Source organism: Mytilus edulis, chromosome 1 (assembly GCF_963676685.1).
Source record: "Mytilus edulis chromosome 1, xbMytEdul2.2, whole genome shotgun sequence".
Taxonomy (NCBI): domain Eukaryota; kingdom Metazoa; phylum Mollusca; class Bivalvia; order Mytilida; family Mytilidae; genus Mytilus; species Mytilus edulis.
This window is the reverse complement of record NC_092344.1, coordinates 23,825,963-23,852,728: the sequence shown is the minus strand read 5'-3', so window position 1 is coordinate 23,852,728 and position 26,766 is coordinate 23,825,963. Positions and strand designations below refer to the sequence as shown.

General features: G+C 34.2%; 1 protein-coding gene across 2 annotated transcripts in view; it reads right to left on the bottom strand.

Moving 5' to 3' along the window:
• The window catches only part of LOC139528498 (uncharacterized), a 403,824-nt gene that overhangs the window by 163,995 nt on the left and 213,063 nt on the right, over window positions 1-26,766 (bottom strand). Inside the window, exon 1 of one of the 2 annotated variants that reach the window (XM_071324516.1) lies at window positions 6,333-6,678. The exons of the other annotated variant lie outside the window; for it this stretch is intronic. Coding sequence (XP_071180617.1) covers window positions 6,333-6,363 — 31 coding nt within the window. The 5' untranslated portion in view covers window positions 6,364-6,678. Of the gene's footprint in view, window positions 1-6,332; window positions 6,679-26,766 lie in introns of those variants that run through there. 2 annotated transcript variants of the gene reach the window in all.

Genomic DNA, 26,766 nt, shown 5'->3' with positions numbered 1-26,766 from the left:
AACGCCTAGGCAGTAAGTATAATGGCTAAATGATGTTAGGCATTAGTCTTAAATCCTATGATTTAAGCTTAAATCCTGAAAAATGTGTGCAGGCATTAAGCTTAATGCCTAAAATATAAATGCGAGTAAATAAAAGACATTTATTCATTTAAATGAACAAACAAATATTTGTTCCATCATAGCATTATGAAATCTGGGGCTTGTTTATCAAAACTGTCCTAAGATCGGTTCTATAATATACTCTTAGAATAGAAGTTATAATAAAGGTACAAAAAATTCAAGAGCGACTGACGACATGTCTCAGCATGCACAACGAAGCTACATGTATCTTAGAATTATCTTAGATAGAATGTCATAACCACTGTTATAAGTATTGGCGTAAAAGAAAAATACCAAATGAAAAAATTGAAATATTGTATCAACTTTAACCAATAACTTTAATTTAAAAAAACCGATTAATTATCAGAAAATAATTATTATTTAGCTTTTAACTAAAGTTTATAGATATTTTTGATATAATAATTGTCCATTAAAACTCTTTGAAACAAAACATAAGTAAACAAAAATTTTAACTACGTTATATAATTTATTAGAATTGAACAAATTAATTGTAAATAGATAAAGTTAAATATATATTTGAGGGAGCTGAATTCGTAGTGTCACGGTTTCATACATGTACTTAAAAGTTAAAAGTCAAATCTCGTGCATCTTTCATACAAATTATGAGTACTTCAACAATTTTATTTTATTACTGCAAATAACATACGTGTTAATATGAGCAGGAGAAAAGATTCGAATTTTACTGATGCAGGGCCCAGTTGCATCCTAATTATAAAAAATAATATGTGGTATGATTGCCATGAGACAACTCTCCACCAGAGACCGGAAATAAAATCACTAATAAAATATGTTATTTGAATTGAAAGGCATCAAATAATAAATTTAAAAATATGAAAACTTCATAAAATGTGTGTTTAAAAAAATTGTGGGACTGTTAACAAAGCAATTTATTTATCCAATACAAAAAATTGAAATGATGTGAGCAAAATATTTTATCTTAATTTTGTCTAATTTTGACCAGCTGAAATCAACTGGACTTAATTTTCAAATAGATATTTTAATTATATTTTAGAATCTCCCCCTTTTTGAATTAAATACAATAACTTTTTAAATCTTAAAAAAAGTTTTTAATATTTTGTTATACCACAACAACATGAAAAAAGTATGAGTTAATTCTGTTTTAACCATTTTAATTGCTTAAATTACCAATCTTATTAAAATAAGTTCTCATCACTTGCTAATCGATTTTTTCTATGTCGCTCACATGGCAACATATAAAAATGGAGGAGCAAGTAATGACAACTTTATTTAATACGATTGTTAAATTACTAAACTTAATCTTACAAAACATGCTAAATTTGAAGATCTGTCAAATGGATTTATATATACACATGTAATATTAGAATTATTATTAGGAAACAACTTTATATCAAGAATAAATCACCTAATATGCATAAATTCCAGAGTTCACTTATTGCCTAAAATTATGTTCGGCAATAGGATGAATAATCATCATCAGATTTCAGGAAATAAGCTTAATGCCTGAAAATTTCAGGCAATAACTTAATGCCTAGGCGTTAGCTTATTGCCTAGGATTTAAGCTTAATGCCTAATTTCACTTATTGCCGCTAACATATATAAATAACAATTTTAACAATTTCAAAAATTTCGTGTTAAAAAGACTGGCATAATACCCGTAAACTCCTGGCTACAAAAAACTCCATGCTTCATGTCGGTAAAAATCTTAGTCAAATTTCTCGGAAAACCTAGAATACAGCAAGTCAGCTTAAGGACTGATACCCCTACAGTTCTTACTGATAATAAGGGAAATTTGCTCAAAAGAAAAGCAGAACATAGATCCGAAAGGGATATCATCTGGTGGGCAAAGAGCTCTGACAAAATTAATTATTGTTTTGACTGGCTAGGTGCACGAAATAAAAAAACTTCTGGTTATACGTACGGCTAAGAAATTTATTTTGGTTACAAATCCACAGGGCGATGAAACAATAGACTACGTCTTGTCATACTACAGGAAAATTATAAAATTAAAGAAAATTCACCTTAATAGCCGAATAACATTTCTGGAAATACCGCTTTATGCTATCTATGAGTACAATAAACAACAACATCACACTGATTTAGACCAGTTTGCTGAACAGGGTACTTAACTATCCAGACATGTTTAAAAATTAAACCAGGAAAAAATAGGAGATAAAAAGAGCTGCCATGTCATAGCACCATCATTTACTTCATACATCATCTGCAAAACAACTGTAAAAAAGGGGGTCACAGAAAAGCTAAAAATATGAAAAAGCATAACTTTCAACTACTAGTAGATGGGATTTATCCTACCAATCGTTTAGCTAAAACATGGGTGAGGAGAATAGCTGAAAAATACAAGGAAGATTATGGGACAAAATCATAGGCTCATATATATATAAAAAGTAAGTGCATATAAGTTTGCATTATACAACTTATATACATATACTTATTGAGGAAAAATCTTTAATTTGTCCACATTTAGAAGAAGTTTACTTATTTTTAATTGCTTGCTTCCAGGAAGCAATTCGCCGACATATTTTCCGTATGCATAGTGACCTGAGTGTAACCCTCCTCGTAAAAATCCGGTGATCGCAATACGCATGAATCTGTCATTAAAATAAACAATTGTCTGATTGTACATGTAAGACACGTGCTCAATACCCATGCTTTTTGTTATTTGTTTACTTTAAGGTGACAATCGGTAAACTTCGGCTTCAATACACGGCTTTTAATGAGCAGCCATATTTGTTAAATCATAACAGACAGAGAGAAAAAAAAATTGACGATTCTACGATATATTTGCGTAAAAAATGATAAAATCGTGCACACAGGACTAAGTTTATGAATATAAACATGCATTGGTTCAAGAATTAGATCAACATTATTTTTCACCACTCACTGGTTTTATATGACTTTAACTATTGCTAATAAATTTTACATCCATCATTTACATCATTGTGTTGTACATAGACATCATCATATGTTTTAGATTCAAAAAGCGGCTGGAACTTTTTTTATTGAAATCCTAGTAAAATGCTTGATTTTGCCTAACTGTTAGTATTATTTCAAAAGTAGTACAAGTAAAGCACAAACCATGGCGACAGGTGGCGTAAGACCACCAAAATCATTACGAAGAAGCCAGCGATATAGTACCAACCTATTGCGTCAAAGCCTATCGCCTCAAAAGATCTATGCTATTTAGGTAATGGGAGAAATTTGATTTGTTTACTTCCAGTGATGGTTATTTTCTTGTATGCAATGAAATGTTATGCGAAATTTGTTCTATAGCGCTGGACAGGATAAAACTTTACTCATGTCAAGTATTTCTTTATTTGAAACAGAGATAACTTCTGCACATTTTTTTTGAAAAGTGCAAATTTAACAAAGACTAAGGCCATGTTCGCATTGACCTAAACTCGGTGTTGTGTTAGTGTAACTCACACGTAAACAGAACACATGTACGTTCCCATTGATAAAACTCAAAGTTTACATGTAGTTTAAATCATGTTTTGTCAGTCTATGTAGGCCTTGTGTAGGTTTAGTGTACACAAAACTAAGCATTTAGAACTTTAATTTCACCAAGAATATATCAGGAAGTTGAGTTTTATTTTTTTGAAATCGAGTTAAAAACAACTGTTTGGATACGGGAAATTGACACAAGTATGTTTTATGCTTACATCAGTGAATTATTTGGTGACAGGGTATGTATTTCTGAACTAGTTTAGAACATATATGTTTCTGTCTAGAACAAGGTATACATTGTCTAAGCGTGTTTAGAAAAGGGTATACATGTTCTGAATGTGTCTAGAACAGGGTATGTTTTCAATGTGATCTGATTAGAATAGGGTATGATTTGGCAAGTGCTGTTCAAACAGTTATACCTGCAAGGAAAGTCAGTAACCTCAATACCACCACCACCATCACCACACATCCCACCCCAACACCATACTCTGGACAAATATCAAAAGTCTGCGATAATGACCTAGAACCCGTTTTCAGTACAGTTATAAATAAAGATCGTTACATATTTTTTGGTTTCTTCTTTTCAAATATCAAAAAAGATAGTGTACTTCTGTGTGAAGATAATCTTTTAAGTCTGACATCTATATAAACTTTCATTGCTTAGATAAAAATCCGTACTAAAAATCTAATTATTTAACTCGGCAATTGAAGTCGATCTCATGAATTGCTGGACGGTGATAATCAGAAGCACTTGATTAAATTATACAGTATATGAAAGGCTCATAGATTCCCCCAAAACATTATTTCCGGGTGACCGACTGGACGTTTACTAAATAAATGTAGCACGCAGAACAACATACTTTAAAATGATAAGTAGTAGATTTAGAACAAAGGTTACAAAAGAATGGGCTGGTAATTACCGTTACCGTCTAGTTTTATCAACAAGTAGTCACGTCAAGGTCCTAGGTGATAGAGTGCAGAAAATACCTGTAGACCAGCCCTTTTCTTTTGTATCTCTGACTTTGTATTTGACTTTTACGACTTTTTTAATGACAAAGTAGTACATATTGCATTTTAAAAAGAGGATTGTATATCAATAAAAAGCAAAGAAAATAAGACACACACAAATCTTTCATACAGGTTAATGTACAACTTTGTTTGGTCAATTATTATATAGTACCAACCTAATGCGTCAAAGCCTATCGCCTCAAAAGATCCATGCTAGTTAGGTAATGGGAGAAATTTGATTTGTTTACTTCCAGTGATAGTTATTTTCTTGTATGCAATGAAATGTTATGCGAAATTCTTTCTATAGCGCTGGACAGGATAAAACTTTACTCATGTCAAGTATTTCTTTATTTGAAACAAAGATAACTTCTGCACCTTTTTTTGAAAAGTGCAAATTTAACAAAGACTTTGGCCATGTTCGCATTGACCTTAACCAGGTGTTGTGTTAGTGTAACTACATGTAACACGTAAACTAAACACATGCACGTTCCCATTGATAAAACTCAAAGTTAACATGTGGCATTTAGAACTATTATTTCACCAAGTATATTTCAGGAAGGAACGATTATTAAATAAAATTGATATTTATCATGTTTATTACATTGCTTCTTTTTAAAAGTGCAAAATTATTAAAGACTAAAAGGGGGAAATCAATAGTGGTATTAGACCTTAAGTCTTCTGTATAACTTTAGTAATTCTACATTTTATTGTTATATTAACAAAGTATATGTCTTGTCCATGAATTTGTTATTCCTGCCAAAATGTTACAAAACAAAGGAAAGTGCATAATATATAAATCTTATGCTAGAGTGACCCTGGCTAAGATCAACCATGGTAGAACAAAGGATTTCAAGAATCAACGCTTATTCATTGTATCAATTATACTTAAGCATTGTGCAATCAGTTTTTTTCAACTGATGTTTTTTATATATAATTTTGCCCCCAAGTACTTGCTTTATCCTGCAATTAGCCAACTAATCTACAAATAACAGGTATACAAATAAATGTTTGCTCTATGTGTACTTTTACAAATATAATCTCCTGTTACCCTACTTCCATGTTGAGCAAGCGGATCATATAAATATTTCTCATGATTCCTGACTACTTCCTTTTGGCTCTTCGCGGTCTGCGTTTCAACTATGTCGATTTATTTGTTAAATTAGAGACAATGATTTAGATTTTAATAATTCAATTTCCAGTGGTTGGGAGTAATTTCAAGATAAACAAAATATATGTAGATGTCGGAAGATATACAAAAAAAGATGTACTCGCTACGACACATGAGAATAGCTCTACAGAGCCTCGGTTTTCGTCCTGTTTCTAAAGCTCATACAAATAAATTGTATATTTTCCGATAACATACATATTGTTTATTTACGATTATCGATTTATTAACCATACCTGTCTTATTTTTTTATGTATGTTTTCACAACTTTTTTTTTTCGAACAGTCTAAGAAAAATCATAGCATGATATGAACCCTGCCTTTCTATTTCAATATTTCAAAGGAAGTCATAGTCTGAAGAGAACTACTGTCTGAATAAAAATTTCATGTTCAACTTTATAGTTTAATTTCGAGACACCCACTGCGTGTTCTTTTTAGAAGTACTTGTAACGTTTAAATAATAATGCTATATATATAATCACAAACTCAAAACGGCAACACCATAGAATATAATCAGGAATCCATTGGTTTATAACATTGGACAAAATACAGCTTTTAGTACGTTCATAATTGTGCAATCTTTAAAAAAAACTTACAGTTCGCTTGTTTTACTCCATCACTTTCCATCCCCAGCTGTAAAATCCAACCGTCGGCATTGTTGTTTTCTGTTTAATATTCAGTGTAATGAAGCACTTGAGTATCGTAAAGATTTCAGTGTCAAAAAGTTTAGTTATCATACGCACTATAATTATCAAAAGTCTGCGACAAAGATCTAGAACTCGTTTTCAAATACAGTTATAAATAAAGATCGTTATATATTTTAAGGTGTCTTCTTTTTAAATATCACAGAGGATAGCGTACGACTTTGTGAAGCCAACCTTTTAAGTCTGTCATTTATATGAACTTTAATTGCTTAGGTAAAATTTGTACTAATAATCTAATTATTTTACTCGGCAATACAAGTCGATCCCATGAATTGCTGGACGGTTATTATCAGAAGCACTTGATTTTAAAAAAGTATACAGTATATGACAGTCAGGATCATAGATTCACCCAAAACATTATTTACGGGTGACCAGCTGTACATTTACTAATGTAGGACGCAGAACAATAAACCTTTGAAATTATAAGTATTAAAACATAACAAAAGAATGGGCTGGTGAAGTTTTATCAACGATCACGTCAAGGTCTTAGTCAATAGTCAGATTGCAGAAAGTACTATACCAGTCCGTTTCTTTAGTAACTGTTGTAACTTTTGTTTTGTATTTGACCTTTACGACGTTTTAATCGCAAAGTAGTAAATCTTGTATGTTTACACGAGGATTACTGATGAATAAAAGAAAATTAGACACATTAAAATCTTCCATACCGGTTAATGTACAACTTTATTTGTAGAATTATTCATCGATAAGATTTATTTTATTAAAGTGTCACCATCAATTACAGTACCTATATATATATATATACATAAAATCATAAGAACCTAACAATTAAGTAAAAGGATGCCAGCCGATAACGACTTATGAGACACTATAGATGTAGGGAGATGTGATATGAGTGCCTATGAGATAACTATCCATCTAAGACTCCATCCAAGTCACAATTAATAAAAGTAAACCGTTATAGGTCATAAATTACTTAGGGAGTTTGCCTAAGCACTAGTTTTTCACCGGTCTTTTACTTGTGTCCAAGGAAAAGTTTTGCTGCTTTTTTGTGGTTACAGTTATACTCCTCTGTTCCAAGAAACAAAACAAAACTTTGATTTTCTGTGGTTTTGTTTTCTTCTTGTAGCTGTGCTTCTTTGACAACTTTTCTTGATGGAAAATGTTTTTTTTTTTCTATTTAATTAATCTGATTTAAGAATTAGGCTGTTATAGAGTCGAGTTTTCACTTGTAAACACATGCGCTCATGTTAGAAGATGTTATAATTTTATTTTTTTTAAATATATAAGCTTTCATAAAACCACAATAATGTCATAAATATATATTACACATATAACACATTAAAATACATAAAGTACATAAATCTCATTACTGCATACAGTCTGTACAATGTCAAAGTGTCTATTTCATACGAAATGCTCTCAATCGACGCGTTTCTTGTTAAAGTGGAAGGAATAAGAAGATTAAAAGACTGCCATTAACTTCCAAATCTTCAAATTGTATAACGAAACTTTTGATATACAAACAAAGGCAATTTCTAGCGAGTTTTGTGACTTGCGACTATAAATCTATATGTGGTTGTGTAATAATAGATGTTTTAATAAAATTAACGGTACCAATTTTCTTGCTCCAGATGCGCATTTCGACAAAACATGTCTCTTCAGTGATGCTCGTGGCCAAAATATACGAAATCCAAAGCTTATATAAAAGATGAAGCTATAATCCAAAAGGTCCAAAAAGTATAGCCAAATCCGTGAAAGGAATACTTAGCCTGCATGTCTCTGTCTGTTTACCATACATTGTGTTCTTCAATGCCAAGATGTAACCTCATCATCGTCATAGAGCATCTGCTTAAACAAATGTTAGGAGCTGCCCCAAGTTTGAAAATAAGCTTTGTATTTGTAAATAAACTCATCGTAGATACCTGAACTAAATTGTGTGTATACGCCAGACGCACGTTTCGTCTACAAAAGACTCATCAGTGACGCTCGAATCCACATAACACACACCTATTATTACTTACAGATCAGATGATGATCAGCATTAAAACCAGTGTGTCATTTGTTTTTATATAATATGGAAATACATGCATAAAGTGCATAGAAAATCAACCTAACGATGTTAGAGTAGATTTGATTCTTAACTTCCTCCCCGGCGCCGGGGCTGGAACCTGTACTTTTTTCTTTTTTTTTTCTGACTTCTACGACAACACCGCCTAGCATTGCGCAGAGACCTTATCCCCTCCTCTAACTCTAGCTTATAAAAAATAAGCTTTCTTTTCGGGAGGTGATACCTTCTTGTAGGAATTAAACAAGGATCTCTGATACAATACATGAAGTATTGAAGTATTTATTTTTAGTGTACAGAAATGATCATCTACTCCTCTCTTTAGTATAATTGCAGGATGCTAATCTATTTTTAGAAGCATACAATCACTGTAAATAAATATATGTATATGTCTGTCTGTGTGTAGTGACAACTGCAAATTATACCTTGTCCATCGATTTTTTTACAATTAAGAACAGGCCTTAGAATATGTATAAAGTGCATAGAAAATCAACCTAACGATGTTAGAGTAGATTTGATTCATAACTTCCTCCCCGGCGCCGGGGCTCGAACCTGTACTTTTTTTCTAACTTCTACGACAACACCGCCTATATATATAGCATTGCACAGATACCTTACCCCCTCCTTTAACTCTAAATACATGTATATATATTTATATATATATATAGTTATATTTATAAGTACGTCTGAGTCAGTGACAACTCTACAACAGATTTATCCATCGGATCGACATCAATGATAGTGATACATGGCTGTGTACATTATGTATATACAACTCGTCTAAACATCAACCCAACAATGTTAGATCTGTAAATTTGCTTTCGCAAATTTTTTTTGTTCTTCCCTCGCTGGGATTCGAACCCATGCTACTGTGATATCGTGACACCAAATCGCCTGCACTGCAGCCGTCCCGCTAGACTACACGACCACCTGGGCTCTACATAATAAAGCTTATTTCAGTGGCCGTGTGTTACCTTTCCTCGTTAGTTTTAGTAGCGGCGTACTACAGTACATAATATATAAGGCATGGAGATGTTATTGTTACAGATTAGCTAAACTATCTATAGCAAAGGATCCATTGTTGGGTTGATGTTTAGACGAGTTGTATTTATACAATATATATAAAACGTCTGAATAGTAGTCAACGATATTCCCCACGAGGGCGCTGGATCGTTACGAGTAACGATACATGTACACAATAAATAAATTATATAAACGCCTAAAAAAGTGTACACAACAACTCCAAATACAAAATAAGGTAACTATAAATGTAATTATTTATAAATATTTCGGATAACAGATATCCTTCGTCAGTCAAATTCTGATGTTAAATGAATCATCTTTAAGTCTTCTTAGATTAAACTTTTACTAAATCTTAAAATTTATACAATAAAAAAGTCAAACCGAACATTAGTGAAGACGCTTGCACCATTCTAAAAAATTGTTAAACATGACATAGGTTATGTGGCTTATTACAACAGAGAGTTCACATATATGCTTTAAATACAAATAATAATGTGCGATTTGAACTAGCACAATTCTAAAACTTTATCGGGAACGACAATTATGATGGTATAACATGTATAAGCATGATAACGTCTGTAAAATTACCAAAAAGACAGCAGTGAACGATCTAAATATTTGAAATTGAGAGTAAAGTAGCTTAAACAGAGTCTGAATATTTAAACATCTCGAACAAACGGCCGTTAAAATGTAATAATAATTTTTGACTAAGTATAACTAGTAGAACGGGGCTAGGTCTTATACATCCCTCAAGAAATTAAGCAATTTAAATTAGTGTCTTTAACAAATGTATTTAATAAATGAAAAAGGTTAAAAAAAAGAAACAGAGACTGTAATAATAAGTAATATAACCTGAATGTGAAGCACTACACGGAGTCGAACTACATCTTTTCATTTATCCCATTTGGTGCCAAAGTTGTTAATTTTCTTATCCAAAATCTTTCCTGAGCGAGTCTATCCTCCTTAGACCAAGCAGAGTTGTGGTCAATGATTTTAATGATCAGTCGATTGCATTTACACTGTAAGAGATACACAACATTTGAAGTCTTGCAATTAACATTGCAAAATATTGTGTATTCTGTGCCAGTGGAGTGACTGTTAAAAGTCTGGGTATCCAGTATTTGTTTGCAAGTCAGACATCGTTTGTTTCCGCAACCCTTGCAAGATCCCATAGATGAAGAGCCTGCTTGAGAGGATAAATCAGCTCTCACCAGCAAGTCTTTAAGGCTTTTGGGCCTACGGAAAGCCAGTACAGGTGGCTCGGGAAAGATCTTGGATAGTTTAGAATGTTTTTCGATCTAATTTTCGCGGATTAGGCGAGATAAGTTGTCAAATTTTGGATGGTAAGTCAACACAAAAGGCACCCTCTTGTTGACCTTTTTGTCTTTATATTGTAAAAGCTCATCCCGGCTGATGTTGTTAGCACGAGTAAAACCTTTATCAATGTGTTTTCTTTTGTAGCCCCGATGTTTAAGGTGACCGCGAAGTTCTTGTAGACGTTTTTTGCAATATCGTTGGTGGAGTAAATCCTTTTTATTCGAATGGCCTGGCTGTAGGGAATGCTCTTGGTGCAGTGTCTGGGATGACAACTCAAAGGCGATAGGTATTGATGTTTGTCTGTGGGCTTGCAATACAGATCTGTTAATATGTTTCCATCCCTCAATTGCGTTGTAGTGTCAAGAAATGTGATTTTTGAGTCAGAGATTTCATATGTGAATTTTATTGAGGGATGGGCATTGTTGGCATGATGAATGAACATATTTAATTCTTGTTCAGTATTGTACCACTTCGTGTCAATATCGTCGATACATCGGAACCAAGAGAGGGGTTGATGAAGAGATGAATTGAGAATTCTTTGTTCTTATTTCCCCATAAAAACATTGGCATAAGACGGGGCCATCTTTGTTCCCATTGCTGTTCCATTAACTTGGAGGAAGTGTTCGCCATTAAATACGAAGTTATTGCATTTCAATACCAAAGTTAGAAGCTGGATAGGACATTCAGTTGGTGGATGTAAGGTGTTACGAGAGTTCCAGACTTCCCTACAGGCTTCAATACCATCGTCATGGGGGATGTTATAGAGGGAGATAACATTAAGCGAAACAAGGATCGTGGAAGGTGGGAGAGGGTTCAGAGATTCCATTTTCTTAAGATAGTGTGTTGTGTCTTGTATATAGGATGGTAAATTTTCTACATGTGGTCTCAGATGAAAGTCAATAAATTCTGATATTTTCTCTGTAGGGTAGTCATTGGCGAATATTGTATGCAACTCGTTTAAACATTAACCCAACAATGTTAGATCTGTAAATTTACCTGCACTGTAACCGGCTCGCTAGACCACGCGACCACCTGGGCTTCATAAAATTTGAAGCTTTTGGTGGCCTGAAGATGTTATTTTTTACGGATCAGCTAAATTATCTATAGTAAAGGATCCTACAAATTAATGTAAGATACAGACACAGAAATAATTATATTGTTAACCAGTGACAACTCTATAACCAGGAAGATTTGGACTATTTGCGATTACAAATAAATTAAGATCAGACATTATATTTTAAGTGCTAAAGTGACAATTTGTTAATCCGTCTTATCTAACCTTTTATATTTCTTTGTGTTTAATTAATTCTATTGTTAAATATGTGTTTGTCGTGATGGAAATCACTCTGACCATGACGAGTTAATCCGTTGGACACTAATCCTTTGCTATAGAAACTGTTTTCTATATATGCTTTTGTATGTTATTTTGTAATGAGTTCAGGTCTTAGGTCTGGTACTGTCCGGACTTTGCTAATAAAGTATAAAGTATTGGTATTCCGTCTTTGAATCACTATAACACGGAAAACGCCCGGTTATATATTGGTAGAGGACCCGGGCAGTACCTCAACCAATATATAACCGGGCGTTTTCCGTGTTTTAGTGATTCAAAGACGGAATACCAATACTTTAAACTTTATTAGCAAGGTCCGGACAGTACCAGACCTAAGACCTAAACTCACTACAAAATAACATACAAAATCATATATAGAAAACAGTTTCTATAGCAAAGGATTAGTGTCCAACGGATTAACTTGTCATGGTCAGAGTGATTTCCATCACGACAAACATATATTTAACAATAGAATTAATTAGACACAAAGAAATGTAAAAGGTTTGATAAACGGATTAATATATTGTCACTATAGCACTTAAAATATATTGTCTGATCTTAATTTATTTGTAATCGCAAATAGTCCAAATCTTCCTGGTTATATTCACCCTATCACCCAGAATGCAATGCAGCAACCGAACGACAAAATCGTACATTAGCAACATCCCTGCGAATGTATTGTCATGACAACCAGTCGACTTGGCCCGACTATTTACAGGGCGTCATGATGTCTTTCAGAAACACAATACAAACCGAGTCCACACAATATAGTCCATATTATTTGGTCTTTTGAAGAGAGCCTTGAAATCCTATAGATATTGCACTGATTCCAGAATCTACAAAAGGTCTGAGCAAAGATGCAGAGTCAGCATTTAAATTGATCGTTGATAATCTCACCCATGCCAGAAAAATAGCCAAGACAAATATTGAAGCTGCACAACAGAAGTATAAAACGCAACACGACAAAAATGTAGAGGAACCGAGTTTTTATATACTAGACAAAGTATGGCTTTACTGTACCCGGACTCCAGTTGGGTTGTCGCCCAAACTCCAACGAAAATGGACTGGACCATATTATATTGCGGAACACATAGGCGAATATACTTACCGTTTGCGGAAAGCTTCTGACGATAAAATATTGAAGGCTCCAGTGCACGCAAATCGATTGAAGAAGTTTCTCGACCCCAAGAATCGCCCCAAGAACCAACCCAATGAAGTTAATGACGATCACGACCTAAACCCAGAGGAACTCATGGACATGCCTGAAATCCTTGACAGAGTCAATGACACAATAATCAACCATACACAAAATCAAGTAGGGAAAAATAATCAAAATGATCCAACACAATTACACAAAGATACGCAACCGTCACAAAATCCAAACCCTCAACAAGACATATATGATGTTGAAAGAATACTTAAGTTTAGAAAACGAGGCAACATTAAGCAGTACCTTATTAAATGGCGAGGTTATAGTAGTTCACAAAATACATGGGAACCATCCCATAATATACACGATCAATTAATTCAACACTTTCATGCTCAGAGTCAAGGTAAAAATAAGCGAAAACGACATGGATAACTTTAATACTAAACTAGGCGAAGTTTTTTTGTCAATACATGGTTTTAATCAAGTCTAGATAATCAACTAAATGAGAAAAGTCTTTTCTTTTGTTTGTCATTTTCACATTTGAAATCTATTTTATTAAGAAAACTTCATTTTCTAAGATGAATATTCATTCTTTTTCTGAGATATTTGTCACTGGCAAAAAGAAAATCACCAATAATTCGAGCTAAAGTCTGTGTATCCTTGTTGTATCCTAGAACCTAGTGTATTACACAAGTAAAGGTTGTAACTTTGAACAAAGATCACTGACTATAGTATACCAAATAACCACAATTATTGTTTAGTTGTCGTTATTATTTTGTATCATTTCACGTACCATGCTATAGGTAGTTGAATTTACACGAATGAGCTTCCGTATGAATACATAGATTATCAGTGGTATAACAAAATCATTTTAGAATACAATTTTGGTCAGAAACAGGAGTGCAAGATGGAATCGTCACCTATCTTGTGTTCTTGTTTCCATGGGTGTACAGGAGTGACGACCTGTATACTACATGTCAGAAAAATACTTTGTTATGTTTGATCAAAACCTGCTTACAAGGTAGATATATCCACTGATAATCTGTTAATCTGTTCAAATTCTTGATAGTGTTTTCGAAAATCTTCAAGACAGTCTAGTGTAGTATGTTAGAATCCTAAACGGGCCAATGATTATTATTGTCCCCTTTTTTTCTGCAATTCATTGAATACTCAGATATTTAGTCCTACTTTTATGATTATGATGAAAGCACCCCTTCGTTGTTTTATATATCTATACATATGATTAAGTCATGTTTATCCGAAATGTGAAGTACAGAATATTATAGTATATTTATGTCAGTAGGTCCTCTTCTCAGAGTATAGTATACTTATGTCAGTAGTGCACCTCCTCAGAGTACAGTATATTCATGTCAGTAGTCCCCCTCCTCAGAGTACAGTATACTTATGTCAGTAGTCCCCCTCCTCAGAGTTAGTATACTTATGTCAGTAGTCCCCCTCATCAGAGCGTTAGTATATTTATGTCAGTAGATCTCCATCCCAGAATATTAGTATATTCATGTCAGTAGTCCCAATCCTCAGAATAAGTATATTCATGTCAGTAGTCCCTCTCCTCAGAGTATTTAAGTATTTTTATGTCATCCCTCCTCATACCCCCCTTTGTATATTAATGAAAAGGTCCAATATATGTGCATTTTCTATGTTCGTGATGTTTTCAGTATGTACACACTTTCAGCAACCAAAAAGAGGAATTACCCATAGACGTAATACCCAACGACGAATTACCCATAGACGAATTACCCATAGATGAATTACCCATAGACGAAATACCCATAGACGTAATACCCAACGACGAATTACCCATAGACGTAATACCCAACGACGAATTACCCATAGACGAATTACCCATAGACGGATTAACTTGTCATGGTCAGAGTGATTTCCATCACGACAAACATATATTTAACAATAGAATTAATTAGACACAAAGAAATGTAAAAGGTTTGATAAACGGATTAATATATTGTCACTATAGCACTTAAAATATATTGTCTGATCTTAATTTATTTGTAATCGCAAATAGTCCAAATCTTCCTGGTTATATTCATTAATTATAACCCCGTGAACTTGCGGCATGAGTCCATGAAATTTGGCACGGGTTACATTAAAGTCTTTAGGTCTATAATCGACACTATGGCTGCTTTAAACGCAAGACCGTATAAAAATATATACAAATTTATTCACACAAGTTTACAGTTCGAAAGTTAGGGGAAGACTGCCCAAGCAACATTTTACAAAACATAAATTAAGTCAAAGATAAGGGTATTAAAACATTATAAAAGGTTCTCATAAAATATAAATATAATTGTCCAATGTTATGTAATGATAATAGGATTATTGTCCTCCGGCTGAATAGCGATAATTGCTTTTGTAGTTCAAGTGCTAGATACATGTATTATCTCGCACTTTTGACATCCATCGGATTAAGTTGTAAAATAGTAAATCTATAATCTCTTTGGATACTTGAAATAAGAAACATTATATTTAAGAATAAAACAAGAAATATTCTGCTAAAACTAAAATGAGAAATATTCAATTTAAAACTAAAACGAGAGTTCATAGAAATATTCAATCTTAAACGAGAGTTCATATAAATATTCAATCTAAAACGAGAGTTCATCTAAAGCACTTTTCGAATTATTGTAAAAGTTCCTGAAGTCACTTTTCTTCCGGTTATATTCTCCACTACTTCCCCGAAGTGCTCGTCCCCAGCACAATTTGCTATATTTCGTATTTGGGTTGGTAATTTTATGTCATCTATGGGTGATTCGTCTTTGGGTAAATCAGTCGTCTTTGGGTAAATCATCTTTTGGTAATTCGTCTTTGGGTAATTCGTCTATGGGTAATTCATCTATGGGTAATTCGTCTATGGGTAATTCGTCGTTGGGTATTACGTCTATGGGTAATTCGTCTATGGGTAATTCATCTATGGGTAATTCGTCTATGGGTAGTTCGTCGTTGGGTATTACGTCTATGGGTAATTCCTCTTTTTGGTTGCTGAAAGTGTGTACATACTGAAAACATCACGAACATAGAAAATGCACATATATTGGACCTTTTCATTAATATACAAAGGGGGGTATGAGGAGGGATGACATAAAAATACTTAAATACTCTGAGGAGAGGGACTACTGACATGAATATACTTATTCTGAGGATTGGGACTACTGACATGAATATACTAATATTCTGGGATGGAGATCTACTGACATAAATATACTAACGCTCTGATGAGGGGGACTACTGACATAAGTATACTAACTCTGAGGAGGGGGACTACTGACATAAGTATACTGTACTCTGAGGAGGGGGACTACTGACATGAATATACTGTACTCTGAGGAGGGGCACTACTGACATAAGTATACTATACTCTGAGGAGAGGACCTACTGACATAAATATACTATAATATTCTGTACTTCACATTTCGGATAAACATGACTTAATCATATGTATAGATATATAAAACAACGAAGGGGTGCTTTCATCATAATCATAAAAGTAGGACTAAATATCTGAGTATTCAATGAATTGCAGAAAAAAAGGGGACAATAATGATCATTGGCCCGTTTAGGATTCTAACATACTACACTAGACTGTCTTGAAGATTTTCGAAAACACTATCAAGAATTTGAACAGATTAACAGATTATCAGTGGATATATCTACCTTGTAAGCAGGTTTTGATCAAACATAACAAAGTATTTTTCTGACATGTAGTATACAGGTCGTCACTCTGTACACCCATGGAAACAAGAACACAAGATAGGTGACGATTCCATCTTGCACTCCTGTTTCTGACCAAAATTGTATTCTAAAATGATTTTGTTATACCACTGATAATCTATGTATTCATACGGAAGCTCATTCGTGTAAATTCAACTACCTATAGCATGGTACGTGAAATGATACAAAATAATAACGACAACTAAACAATAATTGTGGTTATTTGGTATACTATAGTCAGTGATCTTTGTTCAAAGTTACAACCTTTACTTGTGTAATACACTAGGTTCTAGGATACAACAAGGATACACAGACTTAAGCTCGAATTATTGGTGATTTTCTTTTTGCCAGTGACAAATATCTCAGAAAAAGAATGAATATTCATCTTAGAAAATGAAGTTTTCTTAATAAAATAGATTTCAAATGTGAAAATGACAAACAAAAGAAAAGACTTTTCTCATTTAGTTGATTATCTAGACTTGATTAAAACCATGTATTGACAAAAAAACTTCGCCTAGTTTAGTATTAAAGTTATCCATGTCGTTTTCGCTTATTTTTACCTTGACTCTGAGCATGAAAGTGTTGAATTAATTGATCGTGTATATTATGGGATGGTTCCCATGTATTTTGTGAACTACTATAACCTCGCCATTTAATAAGGTACTGCTTAATGTTGCCTCGTTTTCTAAACTTAAGTATTCTTTCAACATCATATATGTCTTGTTGAGGGTTTGGATTTTGTGACGGTTGCGTATCTTTGTGTAATTGTGTTGGATCATTTTGATTATTTTTCCCTACTTGATTTTGTGTATGGTTGATTATTGTGTCATTGACTCTGTCAAGGATTTCAGGCATGTCCATGAGTTCCTCTGGGTTTAGGTCGTGATCGTCATTAACTTCATTGGGTTGGTTCTTGGGGCGATTCTTAGGGTCGAGAAACTTCTTCAATCGATTTGCGTGCACTGGAGCCTTCAATATTTTATCGTCAGAAGCTTTCCGCAAACGGTAAGTATATTCGCCTATGTGTTCCGCAATATAATATGGTCCAGTCCATTTTCGTTGGAGTTTGGGCGACAACCCAACTGGAGTCCGGGTACAGTAAAGCCATACTTTGTCTAGTATATAAAAACTCGGTTCCTCTACATTTTTGTCGTGTTGCGTTTTATACTTCTGTTGTGCAGCTTCAATATTTGTCTTGGCTATTTTTCTGGCATGGGTGAGATTATCAACGATCAATTTAAATGCTGACTCTGCATCTTTGCTCAGACCTTTTGTAGATTCTGGAATCAGTGCAATATCTATAGGATTTCGAGGCTCTCTTCAAAAGACCAAATAATATGGACTATATTGTGTGGACTCGGTTTGTATTGTGTTTCTGAAAGACATCATGACGCCCTGTAAATAGTCGGGCCAAGTCGACTGGTTGTCATGACAATACATTCGCAGGGATGTTGCTAATGTACGATTTTGTCGTTCGGTTGCTGCATTGCATTCTGGGTGATAGGGTGAATATAACCAGGAAGATTTGGACTATTTGCGATTACAAATAAATTAAGATCAGACAATATATTTTAAGTGCTATAGTGACAATATATTAATCCGTTTATCAAACCTTTTACATTTCTTTGTGTCTAATTAATTCTATTGTTAAATATATGTTTGTCGTGATGGAAATCACTCTGACCATGACAAGTTAATCCGTTGGACACTAATCCTTTGCTATAGAAACTGTTTTCTATATATGATTTTGTATGTTATTTTGTAGTGAGTTTAGGTCTTAGGTCTGGTACTGTCCGGACCTTGCTAATAAAGTTTAAAGTATTGGTATTCCGTCTTTGAATCACTAAAACACGGAAAACGCCCGGTTATATATTGGTTGAGGTACTGCCCGGGTCCTCTACCAATATATAACCGGGCGTTTTCCGTGTTATAGTGATTCAAAGACGGAATACCAATACTTTATACTTTATTAGCAAGGTCCGGACAGTACCAGACTTAAGACCTGAACTCACTACAAAATAACATACAAAAGCATATATAGAAAACAGTTTCTATAGCAAAGGATTAGTGTCCAACGGATTAACTCGTCATGGTCAGAGTGATTTCCATCACGACAAACACATATTTAACAATAGAATTAATTAAACACAAAGAAATATAAAAGGTTAGATAAGACGGATTAACAAATTGTCACTTTAGCACTTAAAATATAATGTCTGATCTTAATTTATTTGTAATCGCAAATAGTCCAAATCTTCCTGGTTATAGAGTTGTCACTGGTTAACAATATAATTATTTCTGTGTCTGTATCTTACATTAATTTGTAGGATCCTTTACTATAGATAATTTAGCTGATCCGTAAAAAATAACATCTTCAGGCCACCAAAAGCTTCAAATTTTATGAAGCCCAGGTGGTCGCGTGGTCTAGCGAGCCGGTTACAGTGCAGGCAAATTTACAGATCTAACATTGTTGGGTTAATGTTTAAACGAGTTGCATACAATATCCGCCAATGACTACCCTACAGAGAAAATATCAGAATTTATTGACTTTCATCTGAGACCACATGTAGAAAATTTACCATCCTATATACAAGACACAACACACTATCTTAAGAAAATGGAATATCTGAACCCTCTCCCACCTTCCACGATCCTTGTTTCGCTTAATGTTATCTCCCTCTATAACATCCCCCATGACGATGGTATTGAAGCCTGTAGGGAAGTCTGGAACTCTCGTAACACCTTACATCCACCAACTGATTGTCCTATCCAGCTTCTAACTTTGGTATTGAAATGCAATAACTTCGTATTTAATGGCGAACACTTCCTCCAAGTTAATGGAACAGCAATGGGAACAAAGATGGCCCCGTCTTATGCCAATGTTTTTATGGGGAAATAAGAACAAAGAATTCTCAATTCATCTCTTCATCAACCCCTCTCTTGGTTCCGATGTATCGACGATATTGACACGAAGTGGTACAATACTGAACAAGAATTAAATATGTTCATTCATCATGCCAACAATGCCCATCCCTCAATAAAATTCACATATGAAATCTCTGACTCAAAAATCACATTTCTTGACACTACAACGCAATTGAGGGATGGAAACATATTAACAGATCTGTATTGCAAGCCCACAGACAAACATCAATACCTATCGCCTTTGAGTTGTCATCCCAGACACTGCACCAAGAGCATTCCCTACAGCCAGGCCATTCGAATAAAAAGGATTTACTCCACCAACGATATTGCAAAAAACGTCTAAAAGAACTTCGTGGTCACCTTAAACATCGGGGCTACAAAAGAAAACACATTGATAAAGGTTTTACTCGTGCTAACAACATCAGCCGGGATGAGCTTTTACAATATAAAGACAAAAAGGTCAACAAGAGGGTGCCTTTTGTGTTGACTTACCATCCAAAATTTGACAACTTATCTCGCCTAATCCGCGAAAATTAGATCGAAAAACATTCTAAACTATCCAAGATCTTTCCCGAGCCACCTGTACTGGCTTTCCTTAGGCCCAAAAGCCTTAAAGACTTGCTGGTGAGAGCTGATTTATCCTCTCAAGCAGGCTCTTCATCTATGGGATCTTGCAAGGGTTGCGGAAACAAACGATGTCTGACTTGCAAACAAATACTGGATACCCAGACTTTTAACAGTCACTCCACTGGCACAGAATACACAATATTTTGCAATGTTAATTGCAAGACTTCAAATGTTGTGTATCTCTTACAGTGTAAATGCAATCGACTGATCATTAAAATCATTGACCACAACTCTGCTTGGTCTAAGGAGGATAGACTCGCTCAGGAAAGATTTTGGATAAGAAAATTAACAACTTTGGCACCAAATGGGATAAATGAAAAGATGTAGTTCGACTCCGTGTAGTGCTTCACATTCAGGTTATATTACTTATTATTACAGTCTCTGTTTCTTTTTTTTAACCTTTTTCATTTATTAAATACATTTGTTAAAGACACTAATTTAAATTGCTTAATTTCTTGAGGGATGTATAAGACCTAGCCCCGTTCTACTAGTTATACTTAGTCAAAAATTATTATTACATTTTAACGGCCGTTTGTTCGAGATGTTTAAATATTCAGACTCTGTTTAAGCTACTTTACTCTCAATTTCAAATATTTAGATCGTTCACTGCTGTCTTTTTGGTAATTTTACAGACGTTATCATGCTTATACATGTTATACCATCATAATTGTCGTTCCCGATAAAGTTTTAGAATTGTGCTAGTTCAAATCGCACATTATTATTTGTATTTAAAGCATATATGTGAACTCTCTGTTGTAATTTTTCTAATGAAGCACATATATAGAATACACACACACAAATTGGTAAGGATAAATAGAATGATATCTATTTAATTTATATACCTTACATTTGAGGGAATTATTTTCTTCTTTTCTTTCAAAAATACTCAATGCAAGACTGCTGATATATACAGCAACGGATCATTTGTTTTCGGAGAAACACAATACATTTAAATTTATCAATAAAAAGAAAGCATTTAATGTTGAATGGTCTGAATTCAAATAGTCATGCAGAGAGTTTTATATTTATAAAAAAAAATCAAACTTCAAAAAGGGGATTTTCATAGCATTGTGTTGCTTTTTAAAAGAAATAAAAACTAAAGATATATAAGTATGAAATTTTACCTGAAGCAGAAGAAAAACAATTTATCCATCACAAACTATGTCAGTGCTATTTCATTTCATCCATTGAAATGAGCATTACCTATAGATGCTTTATATTTAGTTCATTGTAAAAAGTGAACTCTTATTAAGATTTGAATATTACAATGGGAAAGGCTAATTTTGTAAGGTCACTCGAAAGTGTGAATATGTTCTAAATTGGTCAGACAATACTTGGTCATGTTTTATGAATATTTAAGCCCTCGGCTTCGCCTTGGGCGTAAATCTTCATAAAACATGACCAAGTATTGTCTGACATTGAACGTTTTCACCTACCATCGATGTTATGCAGCTAACGCTCACTGTTACAAGTGCAGACATCATGGACATTTTGCCCGTATGTGTAGTTTTCACGTGAAGTCATGTGAAAACCCAAAACCGAGAAAGAAGTCGAAATCAAAAATTCACAGAGACAGTGACCGTATGAGAACGTTTATCGAAAGGAAGCAAATGTCTCAATTTCCGTTTCAAGGACTTGAGGATAAGGAAATCTCTTCATTTACGTGCACCATACAGGACGAATCCGCGAAACATCACATCAAGAAGTTACAAGTTTCTCTCAGTAACTCATTGAAAGAAATAGCTGTACTAAAAGGTAAAAATTCGAAATTGGATACCGTAAGAAAAGAAAATGTTATTGTAAAGAACAGTTTGGACAATTTAAATTCAGAACGTTTACACCATGACCAGATAGTTCAGAAGATCGAACGTGAGTTAGCCGAACATACAAGCAGAACTGTAAATTTTGAAAAAGAAATAGTGCGGTTGAAAGAGGAAAACCTAAGTTTAACCAACACTAGATATAGATTAACTATGGATTTGAAAAGTAAAGAGATGCAAGACTGTCATTTGATAAAAAAAAACTTCAGGACGAAATTCAAAAACTTAAAATACAAAAAAATGACGATCTACGTGAATATCAAGAGTTGCTGTCTGAACTTTCAATCGCCGAGTCTCAACTTGAAAACTGGCGTGCAAATTATCCCAACAACTCGCAACACCTACGACGAGGAGGTTACCCACGAAGATAACCGAGGTTAATGGTCTCAATTCGGCAAACTCGGAGACCGAGTTTAGGTGGAGTAGTGGCGAATATAACCAGGAAGATTTGGACTATTTGCGATTACAAATAAATTAAGATCAGACATTATATTTTAAGTGCTAAAGTGACAATTTGTTAATCCGTCTATCTAACCTTTTATATTTCTTTGTGTTTAATTAATTCTATTGTTAAATATATGTTTGTCGTGATGGAAATCACTCTGACCATGACAAGTTAATCCGTTGGACACTAATCCTTTGCTATAGAAACTGTTTTCTATATATGCTTTTGTATGTTATTTTGTAGTGAGTTTAGGTCTTAGGTCTGGTACTGTCCGGACCTTGCTAATAAAGTTTAAAGTATTGGTATTCCGTCTTTGAATCACTATAACACGGAAAACGCCCGGTTATATTTATCCAGCGAATCATCGGATCACAATCTAACATTATTGTTGGGTTGACGTTTAGACGAGTTGTACAGAATGCACACAGCCATCATGTATCACCATCACTGCAGGATTTTAAAGTTGTTGAATATTCATAAACTATCTTGGGTTTTTATTTAATTTGGACAAAAGATAGAATCAAGAGGAATATCTTTATTTACGTTGTCTCATTTTTGTTTTAGTCTACGATTAACACCAAAGTAAGCGAGACACCGGGTTCAGCTTACGAACTGTTTAATATCTTTTTGGTATGTGTACTGGATTGAGTAACAGTGTATCCGATTAACTGATTCATATGAATATTGTATCTTTGAGAATTCATACATTTGTAGTGCATTTCTGAGCATTTACTTATTAAAGTGGTGTATAATAAAACTCGCCAGATTGATGTGCACATTATTCTTCTCAGAATTATCACAGACTTTTTATCTAGGGGTTGGGTTTTAATGGTTAGCGTTCAGCTAAAAGAATTCGCGTCCACTTTAATGAGTGTCCAGGGTTTGGGTCAAAATAAGTCGTTGGCGTCCCGATGTAAGAGTCACAAGGTCCAACTCCCAGTTCGCTTCCCGATTTCAAGGTCTTGTATGGCGATTGCGTCCAGGCCCAAATATGCTGTCGGTGTCCGAGGTTTAAGGCTCGCAGTGTTCGCTCTATATTACTAGAACGACTCGAGAGGTGTCACGATTATTGCTGATGGAAGAACATAAAATTGCATTTAAAGACTTTGAAATTTGAACTGAATGACGGGCATACGATACTGTTAAACAATATTCAACTGCCCAATGGGTGGATTTTGGTTTTATTATCCGACTATCCAAGAGGATGTCGCAGACTTTATTCTACCTATTGTTTCAGGTTGGGTTGACTTGATGACGATGCCCTAAAGTTCACCTTGGTATTTGGTAGGTGACTGTAGTTATAATGTAGGGGTTAGAATTGTGGGTCTATATACTAAAGCTATTAAGTTCGTATCCCAACATAATCACTGAATTTTGTCTACAAAAATTTTGATGGTAAGTTTTCCATACAACTAAAGTAATTCTAAGTTTTATTGTTATATCAATAAAGTATCTGTCTTGTCTTTATTTGTCTTGTCTATGAATTTGTCATTCCTGCAAAAATGTAACAGAACAATGGAAAGCGTGCATAATAAAGAAATCTAATACTAGAGTTATATGGTATGGGTTATCTAGCTCAGATCACCCCTGGTAGAACATAGGAACTGGGATGTAATTTTCAAGAATCAACACTTATTCATTGTATCAATTATACTTAATCATTGTGCAATCTGGTTTTTATCAACTGATGGTTTTTTTTTATACATACATGTAGATATTTGCACTAGTGTGAATTTAGCCGTCGATATCAGCCGGCCGGTGTTGTTAGAACTGACTATGAACGATCATTATGATTAAATAGCGTTCCTATTTATATTTGATATTGCTTCAAACAGGCATGTCAAAGGGTGTCTTCTTCGAGGTCCGCGTTTACTTAATCAACTTTTGGTCTTCTTCAAGGTCTGCGTCTTAAAACAACATTGTAAATGTAAATAAAAACAATGTAAATGCTTCCATAGATATAAAACAAAGTTATGGTCTTTTGACATTCTGTGATAAGAGAAATAATGTAAACAGAAGCAATAACAAGTTTAAAAAATATAGTTTAATGTAAAAATTTAGCGGGACATTACAACAGACAAATAAAGTAAAGAGCAGTGCTTTTGTGATTATCGAATCAATGTAAACTACAATAAATTAAAAAAAATGATTAAATATAGAAATTAAGGAATTAGATTTAGTCGTTGTCTACAAATATAGTCCAATCATCAAACTAAAAGATACAACACATACGATAGTATTTTCTATTTAAACAGATAAAAATAAATAGAAACATAGTTAATTGAAGAAATAAAAACAACAGAAAAATAAAAACAATCAATTACTATTTCAATGACATATAATTCTTCAAAATTACGGAGACCAATCAGAGTTATTATTCTCAACATTAACAGTTCATCAGTTCACATTATTGCCTTTAAAATGGCTCATAGCACTTATGCCCTAGACCCGTACGAGTTTGTCAGTAGAGGGTTAAAAGGGGATATTATATCCCGGTATACAACGAATTCGAACTGAACTATTGCCGGCTGGCCAAACTAAGAGATTCTCCACATCAACCATTATACCAGAGGTAGAGGTTGGTATTGCCTCTAAAATGGCCCACAGAACTTATGCCCTAGACCCGTACGAGTTTGTCAGGAAAGGATAAGGGGGTACCCTGCTCTATCACAAATTCGAAAATTAACTATTGCCGGCTGGCCAAACTAAGAGATTCTCCACATCGACCATTATACCAGAGGTAGAGGTTGGTATTACCTCTAAAATGGCTCATAGCACTTATGCCCTAGACCCGTACGTGTTAGTCAGGAAAGGATAAGGAGGTTACCCTGGTATATCACAAATTCGAAAATGAACTATTGCCGGCTGGCCAAACGAAAAGATTCTCCACGTGGGCAATGATGCCAAAGAAAGAGGTACTTATTGCCTTTAAAATGGCCCAAAGCACTTATACCCTAGACCCGTACGAGTTTGTCAGTAGAGGGTTAAAAGGGGGGATATGGTATCTCGATATACAACGAATTCGAACTGAACTATTGCCGGCTGGCCAAACTAAGAGATTCTCCACATCGACCATTATACCAGAGGTAGAGGTTGGCATTGCCTCTAAAATGGCCCATAGCACTTATGCCCTAGACCCGTACGAGTTAGTCAGGAAAGGATAAGAGGGGGGATACCCTGGTGAATTACAAATTCGAAAATGAACTATTGCCGTCTGGCCTAACGAAGAGATTCTCCACGTGGCAATGATACCAGAAGAAGAGGTACTTATTGCTTTTAAAATGGCCCATAGCACTCATACCCTAGACTCGTACGAGTTTGTCAGTAGAGGGTTACAAGGGGGGATATGGTATCCTGGTATACAACTAATTCGAACTGAACTATTGCCGGGTGGCCAAACTAAGAAGTTCTCTATTATACCAGAGGTAGAGGTTGGTATTGCCTAAAAAATGGCCCATAACACTTATGCCCTAGACCCGTACGAGTTAATCAGGAAAGGTTTAAGGGGGGGGGGGGGTACCCTAGTATATCACAAATTCGAAAATGAAACTCGTATAAGCGTTTTTATATTCCGTCAATTAACTCTGTTTGGTTTTTTTCTGATCTTTTTAAATGGATGATACTATCGTATGTATTGTATATTTTAGTTTTAGGATTGGACTATACATTTATATTTGTAGACAACGAACAGAATATGGAATGCCCATATTACAATTAGTTCCCTTTAATTCCTCTATATTTAATCTTTTTTTTTTAATTATTATAGTTTACATTGATATAATAATAACAAAATATGAATGAATAGTTATTGTTTTGTTTTGTGTGTACTGAGGCAATTGAACTTTTCATTTACTTTCATCTTAAATGACGCGGACCTTGCAGAAGACACCTATTGGCTTAATATTTCTTAATTACTTTA